At 39.5% G+C, this 7,960-nt stretch overlaps 2 protein-coding genes across 5 annotated transcripts in view; one reads left to right on the forward strand and one right to left on the reverse strand.

Moving 5' to 3' along the window:
* The window catches only part of METTL25 (methyltransferase like 25), a 308,960-nt gene extending 307,429 nt beyond the window's left edge, over window positions 1-1,531 (reverse strand). For all 4 annotated transcript variants that reach the window (XR_003511283.1, XM_027543234.1, XM_027543233.1 and 1 more), the window contains exon 1: window positions 1,267-1,531. Coding sequence is in view for 3 of the 4 variants with exons in the window: in XM_027543234.1 (XP_027399035.1) it covers window positions 1,267-1,510 (244 nt within the window). In the remaining variant the exon portion in view is untranslated. The remainder of the gene's footprint in view (window positions 1-1,266) is intronic.
* On the forward strand, window positions 1,299-7,731 carry CCDC59 (coiled-coil domain containing 59). The gene is made up of 4 exons (XM_027543236.1): window positions 1,299-1,851; window positions 4,110-4,422; window positions 5,507-5,606; window positions 7,229-7,731. The coding sequence occupies exons 1-4, from the start codon at window positions 1,701-1,703 to the stop codon at window positions 7,388-7,390; spliced, it is 726 nt and encodes a 241-aa protein (XP_027399037.1). The 5' UTR covers window positions 1,299-1,700; the 3' UTR covers window positions 7,391-7,731.
* The last annotated feature ends 229 nt before the right edge of the window (window positions 7,732-7,960 follow it).

A 7,960-nucleotide genomic window follows, 5' to 3' on the forward strand; every position in this document is an offset into this window, starting at 1 on the left:
ACAGCAGCCATGAAATTAAAAGACCTGTGCTCCTTGGAAGAAAATATATGACAAACCTAGACAATACATTAAAAAACAGAGACATCACTTTGCCCACAAAGGTCCCTGAACAGTCAAGGGTATGTTCTTCCCAGTGATCATACAGTTGTGAGAGCCAGACCCTAAAGAAGGCAGAGCGCCAAAGAATTGATGCCTTCCAACTGTGGTGGTAGATAAGACTCTTCAGAGTCCCTTGGAGAGCAAGGAGATCAAACCAGTCAATCTTAAAGGAAATCAACCCTGAATACTCAGTGGAAGGACTGATGCTGAAGCTGAAGCCCCAAGATTTTGGCCATCTTATGCAAACAGCTGACTTATTGGAAAACACCCTGATGGTGGGAAAGACTGAGGGCAGTAAGCCACGGCAGAGGGCGAGATGGTTTGATGGCATCACCAACGCAATGAACGTGAACATGGGCAAACTTAAGGAGACACTGAGGGACAGGGAGGCCTGGCGTGCAGCAGTCCATGGGGGTCTCAAAGAGTCGGACACCACTGGGCAACTTCACATTTTCTTCTTGGTCATAATCACCCAGAGAAGGCAATGGCAACCCACTCCAGTACTCTTGCCTGGACAGTCCCACGGACAGAGGGGCCTGGTAGGCTGCAGTCCATGGGGTCGCTAAGAGTCACGACTGAGCGACTTCACTTTCACTTTTCACTTTCGTGCACTGGAGAAGCAAGTGGCAACCCACTCCAGTGTTCTTGCCTGGAGAATCCCAGGGATGGGGGAGCCTGGTGGGCTGCCGTCTATGGGGTCGCACAGAGTTGGACACGACTGAAGCGACTTAGCAGCAGCGGCAGCATAATCACCACTTGAAATGATCTTAATCAAGAATCCAAAAGACTCAATCACGTTAGGTGATGACATCTCCTGCTGTGTTTTCACACGGATCTGTAAGCACTGTTCCGCGTTTCCCTCCAATCAAAAAAATTTCTTTAGTTGAATTACTAAAGAAAGGTCCTAGCACTGTTTCTTGTTCTTTTTAAACTGTGTTAATACAAAAGCACCCGAGGTCCGAGAGGCGAGAGGCGAGGTCCGAGAGGCGGTCACAGAGCCACGCCATCAGGAGGCGGAAAAGCGGCTCCGCTCCCTCCCACGCAGCGATCTGCCTGGCCCGCTCCCCGCCGGCACAGCCCTCAGCTCGACTTCCGCGACCGGGGACACTACCCACGGCCCGGGGTCTCTTCCCGCCTTCTTGCCCGCCCCGCCCACCCGCCATTCACCTGACATTCTCCCGGCTTCCTCTAGGGGGCACGCCTCTGACGCCGCCGCGGACGTCCTGAGCGCCGACAGCACCGTCTCTGGGGGCAAGTCAACCAGTTTCTCCCACACAGACTCCGTGTAGAAGTCCACCGTATGTGCATTCGAAACGGGCAGGGCTTCCCTCAGGAACCGCAGCAGCTTCTGCAACTTGGCATGTAACGTGGACAGGTCCTGGGTCACCGGGAGCTGGCCGGAAGCCGCCATGACGCCCCACCCTCCCGGACTGTAGGTGGCGCAAACGTGGCCTCGAGGCAAGGGCTCGTTGGGAAGCAGGAAAGGCCGGATGAATAGAACTCAGATGTGGATTTTTTTGGGTGGGCGATGGATTGCTTCTGCCTGATGACGTATTTTGACTGAGTCCGTTGTGTTTTTCCTGCGCCTTGGTTGGTGTGCCATGGCGCCCGTTTGGCCGGCAGCAAGGGGGCGGACAGGGGGGTTGGGTACGCGTGGAAGAGTTTCACCGGTTGAATTCAGAAATAAGAATGTGAAACGGAAAACGTGGCGACCTAATCATCTGCAAGCCTTCGCGGGGAGCGTTCGCGAAGGTACGTATGTAAGAAGGCAGCCTTTTACAAGTCCTCGGTCCTAGGAAATCTTCGGATACGCCATCCTCCCAAGCTGGGAAGGATTTAGGAACCAGACCCAGCCCTACTTGGAGCCAGGAAATCTGTCCTTAAATTCGCTGAAGCTGTGGGGTTTTCAGAGCCCTGGATGAGAAGGCGAGGAAGTGTTGCTCACTCTAAATCTTTAAACATTTTCCTCGACTTACGCTCATTTTTTAAATATCAGAACTCTTTCCTTTACGTTTTCCCCATGAAACCTGCATGTATTACAGTAAAGACTAGAAGGCAAGCTAGAAATTTACCGATTCTCACCCTTACTAATTAAAAATATCACAGAACCGTCTATTTCTGCCTTACTATATTTACTTGCTTTAGTATTTTTCGTTTTATCTTGCCGTCATTAAGTACTCTTAAATCCCATATGGACTACTAAATCTTAAATAAGTACAGTTTTCTGATCATTGCTGTTGAGAAAGTCAAACACCACCATCTAACCTGGTTAATGTTGAATTACTTGTAAAAAATCGGTCATAGAAGTAGTTTCTCTAAGGTAAAATAATAGATGTGAAGTGAAATGAAAGTCGCTCAGTCATGTCTGACTCTGCGACCCCATGGACTGTAGCCTGCCAGGCTCCTCTGTCCGTGGAATTCTCCAGGCCAGAATACTGGAGTCGGTTGTTCAGTCACTCAGTCGTGTCTGACTTTTTGCGACCTCATGGTCGCATGGGAAGCATGCCAGGCTTCCCTGTCCTTCACCGTCTCCCCGAGCTTGCTCAAACTTGGTGATGCCATCCTGCCATCTTGTCATCTGTCGTCCCCTTTTTAATCTTTCCCAGCATCAGGGTCTTTTCTATGAGAGCTTCAGCTTCAGCGTCAGTCCTTCACATGAATATTCAGAGTTCTGTTCTTTTAGGATTGACTGGTTTCACATCCTTGCAATCCAGAGGATGCTAAAGAGTCTTCTTCAACACCACACATGTTCAAAATCATCAGTTCTTCAACCGCAGCCTTCTTTATGGTCCAACTCTCAACATCACTACATGACTACTGGAAAAACGATAGCTTTCACTAGACGGACCTGTGTCCGCAAAGTAATGTCTCTGCTTTTTAATATGCTGTCTGGGTTTGTCATAATTTTCTTCCAAGGAATAAGCATCTTTTAATTCCTGTTTAATTGTATGGCTGCAGTCACTATCTGCAGTGATTTTGGAGCCCAAGAAAATTAAGTCTGTCACTGTTTTCCATTGTTTCCCCATCTATTTGCCATGAAGTGATGGGACTGGATGCCATGATCTTAGTTTTTTGAATGTTGAATCTTAAGCCAGCTTTTTCACTCTCCTCTTTTTGCTTCATCAAGAGGCTCTTTAGTTCCTCTTTGCTTTTTGCCCTAAGGGCGATGTCAAATGCGTATCTGAGATTATTGGTATTTCTCCCTGCAGTTTTGATTCCAGCTTGTGCTTCCTCTGGCGCAGCATTTCATGTGATGTACTCTGCATATAAGTTAAATAAGCAGGGTGACGATGTACATCCTTGACGTACTTCTTTCCCAATTTGGAAACAGTCCATTGTTCCATGTCTAGTTCTAACTGGTGCTTCTTGACCTGCATACAGGTTTCTCAGGAGGCAGGTAAGGTGGTCTGGTATTCCCATCTTTTGAAGAATTTTCCAGTTGTGATCCACACAGTCAAAGGCTTTAGCGTTGTCCATGAAGCAGAAGTAGATGCTTTTCTGGAATTATCTTGCTTCTTCTCTGATCCAGTTGATGTTGGCAATTTGATTTCTGGTTCCTCTGCCTTTTCTGAATCCAACTTGAACACCTGGAAGTTCTCGGTTCAGATACTGTTGAATAGAAGTAAGGGCTTTTTTCCCCCCTTAGGTATTTATTGAAGACCTAGATTAAGTGTTTAGGTGAATTAATGAATCTGTTTAATTTATGAGTACAATAAATTGGAATTGTGCAACACTCTAGTTGTTTTTCCTTCTTTGAGACTTTCCTTCTTTCCTTCTCAGTTGAGTTCTTCCCAACTTCTGTTAGCTTAGTCTTTTTGCAAAGGACCAAGGTACTATTTATTCCAGTAGTTTCAACTTCTTTTCTTGAAATAACATTTTAAAACAAAACATAGTGAAATCTAGCATCTGAACATGATGGTGTAAAAAGTTTTCTGTTTTAAATTAACAACTACATTTTTCATGCAATGTTTTCTGAGAAAGTAATTCAAGACTGATGTATTCTTCAACAGGACAAGGCTTTGCATTTCGAAGAAAACTCAAGATTCAGCAAACTTATAAGAAATTACTCCGGAGGGAAAAGAAGTCTCAAACCCCAAGTGAATCCCCCTTCACAGATTGGTATCCTGATCATCTGAAACATCTTTATTTAGCTGAAGAGGAAAGACTCAAGAAGCAGCTTAGAAAAGCTGACCAGCCTCTGTCAGAAGAACAAGTTGATCAGCCTTTGCCAGAAGACCAAGGTAGCAGTGACCAGGCTTTGTCTGAAGAACGCTGTAGCATTGAGCAGCCTCAGCCAGCAGAACCGTGTAGCATAAGAATAAAGTATGTATTACAGTCTTTTGAAATTCTTTATTGTGGATGTAAGTAGCATTTTATGAAAGAGATTATAGAACAGTTTCTATAGTAATGGGAGTTTGCCTTAGGGCATTTCAGAAATCGCAAGTGATTATGTGAAAATATTTTCATGGAGACTTTCGTGGTAGCTTAAATGACTGAGTTATGTTAGGTAAGTTTAATAAACAAAGTAATAGAATGGAATTAAGAGATCTGGGTTGTAGATTTAAGCCTCTCACGTACATTTATTTGGACCATGCTTAATGCTTGCTATTTATGTTTTTAAAAATCTAACTTTTGAGAGGTATTATAGTGTAGTGCATCATAGACTCTGGAGTGGCTTTAATATGTTGGTGCCCAATGTCCTCTTCTTTAAAATGGTATTAATAATAGTAAGTATGTGATTTACAGCTACCATGTTGCACACCCCAGGATGGATTATTCATAGACTATGGTATCCCTGACCTATCTCATGATGTTGTGGTGATTAAATGACTTCATTTATATATGGTCCTTTAAAAGGCATGTGATACATGGGAAAGTGGTATATGACTGTTAACTGCTACTGCTGCTACTACTACTATTATTAATATGGATCCCCCCAGCCCCGAGAACATATACTTGATTGCAATTAAAAACAAATGAAATGGAATAGAGACAAGGTGGTCAGAGAACTTTGGGATTAAAGTTCGTGTACACCCATAAAGTCCTTCATAACATCCTTCAATTTAATGCCTTTGCAGCCTGTCATTTCTACCATACGTATGCTGGTTTACTTCTTTAAACATTTTAGGACCTGTCAGAACTTTCTGTATTTTCCCTGGTTAAACTATTTCTCCAAGACTCTATATTTATCACCTTCTATATCTTGAAAAATATAACAAAAAATTTAACGTGTTATTTGGGTGTCTTACTAGCAAGATTTAACGTCTTTCTTTCAACATCTCTCCCCCTGCCTCAAGTTGCATTAGTGAGATTTGACTATATAAGTACTATATTTGATGTAATTTTGACATAATTTTGGTTATATTATTTTTAATGCTTATGATTTGTTGTCATTTATCTTGCAAAGCTCCATTAATATTCCAAAGAAAAATAAAAAGAAAACGTCAAATCAAAAAGCACAGGAAGAATATGAGCAGATACAAGCGAAGCGTGCTGCTAAGAAACAAGTAAGATCTATTTTAAAATATTTAGATTCATTTTTCTATATCCTAAGTGTATATGTAAGCTTTTCTTTATATGGGGCCCGTAGTATGCCCATCTGTAAGTATTTACTGGGTAAATGAATAATCTGAGAGGAGCTGGAGAATTTCAACATTCCACTTCCTCCATTGTTTATATTACCCTTGAAGGTGATAGTAATAGTCATTTTTTAACAATTGCCTCAAAAGATTATACATAATAAAATTTGAAAACTACTAAAAAATATAGATTTTTATAAATTTACATCAAAGCAAGTAGAAGTCAGAGGGAGGTATTAGAATAAAATAATATTTTAAAGAGTTTTCTTGCTCATTAAAAACCCTACTAGATTAACTTAGCAGTAAGTTACTGTTCTTTGTTATCATTCATAAACCCACAGTTATAATAGCTTTTTTAAATGAGTAGAACAAAATCATGTGCAGCTTCAGCAAAATTATCTGTGTTTCATTCATATTTCTTAGATTAAAGCTCTATTAATCTATCACATTAAAAAGGTTTAGCACATCAGTCAAAAAGACCCCAAAGTTGGTGCTGATATATAATTTCTTGTATGTGTTAGTTTTACAGATTGTATAATTAAGAAATCTGGAAGTTTAACATGTAAAATTTATTTGATTATTTTTAAACTGATGGCAGACTAGAGTGAAATAGGAATATTTCTCCATGGAAAAACTAAACCTCTGTTTCATAGAATGTTACAGTATACTTTCCTTTTTAAACCAACCTTCTGATACTGCCACCTTTGTAAATAGTATATTAGATGAAATAAGAGCCATTATACTGTAAAACATACAACATTTTAAAAAATTCTGTTATATATTAAAATATACTATATTGATATATATAATTATGTAATGTATGTGAAAGCACTTTGTTAATTATGTCATACAAATGTAAGGGTGTGTCATGTGGAAGCTATATGTGTTACAGGAGAAGTTCAAAAACAGTGCACTTACTGTATTATTTCAGAAACTTCACTTTTATATATGAGAATAGTATTTTAAGTAGTACTTTTCAGATCTATATAACTTTGAATGATTTTTCTATAAGCGCAAATGAATTTAAGTCTTGATCTTAGCAAATCAGATGAACCTGATAATTCTTAAATAATCAAAATCATAATATCTAGCACAATATTTTACGTGTATACAGTGTACAGTCAGTAAGTACTTCTTGAATTTAAATACTTGAATTAAATCTGTCAGATGACAAATTTAAAAGAATACCAGATATTCTAGAAATGATTTCAGTGTTAGAGGGACTAGATAACCTGTAAAGTCACTTCTGACTCTTCAGTGGATCTAATTAAATGATGAAATTATTAAATATGCCTTCTGTCTTTGTGCTTTGATTTTATTCATATGCAAAATTAAAATTGTTAAATGATTTTGCATTATGCTATGCTATAGCACATATGATAGTTTAAAGGCAAAGAGAGTACACTACTGCGCTTACTAGTAGCATTTCACATTTTGAAAAATATAGGACAGACCTTGAAGTGTTTGCATGGTGATAGCTATTTCAACAGAATTGTGACCAATATCTACTGTTTGTCACTAATGAAAATTATATACGTTAATAATTTCAGGAATTTGAGAGGAGAAAACAAGAGAGAGAAGAAGCTCAAAGGCTCTACAAAAAGAAGAAAATGGAAGTGTTCAAAATACTGAGCAAAAAGACTAAAAAGGGCCAACCAAACTTGAATTTACAAATGGAGTATCTTCTTAAAAAAATACAAGAAAATAATTAAGTCAGACGTTGTTGCCTGACTAATCAACCATTAAAATATATGCTTGCTATTGAGTTCTTTTGTATATGGAGTGTCCCTCCTAACATATAACTAAATTTGTCAACATAAACTGAATGGCTAAGCTATATTAAATAAGATATCCAAATATTTTTGTTTTTCTAAAAGAAAATTTTCTATATATGCTCTACATTATATATGATTTGATTTTTATTTATTTACCACTGAAGGAAGGTTGCCCTTAAGAACTGAAAGAACCTGCTATTTGCGCGACAAGTTCAAGCATGTGATAATTTTGTACCATATGAAATTCAGATGAAATAAAGTGTTTTGAAAGTAAGGGAGCAAAGCTTTCAACAGATCATTTCAATAAGTATTTAAGTTTAGCAGTGAACTGTTATGGTTTTAAAATTCTATAATTATGGAATCCTGAAGGAGGCCGAGACTCCCCTTGAACTTTTTAAATTTATCTTCAGTACATTTTATAGGGGGAGCATCCTATACACTTTATGTATATGTATATCCTGTGCTGCTGCTAAGTCGCTTCAGTCGCGTCCGACTCTGTGCGACCCC

The sequence above is a fragment of the Bos indicus x Bos taurus genome, chromosome 5 (genome assembly GCF_003369695.1).
Source record: "Bos indicus x Bos taurus breed Angus x Brahman F1 hybrid chromosome 5, Bos_hybrid_MaternalHap_v2.0, whole genome shotgun sequence".
In the NCBI taxonomy this organism is placed as follows: Eukaryota; Metazoa; Chordata; class Mammalia; order Artiodactyla; family Bovidae; genus Bos; species Bos indicus x Bos taurus.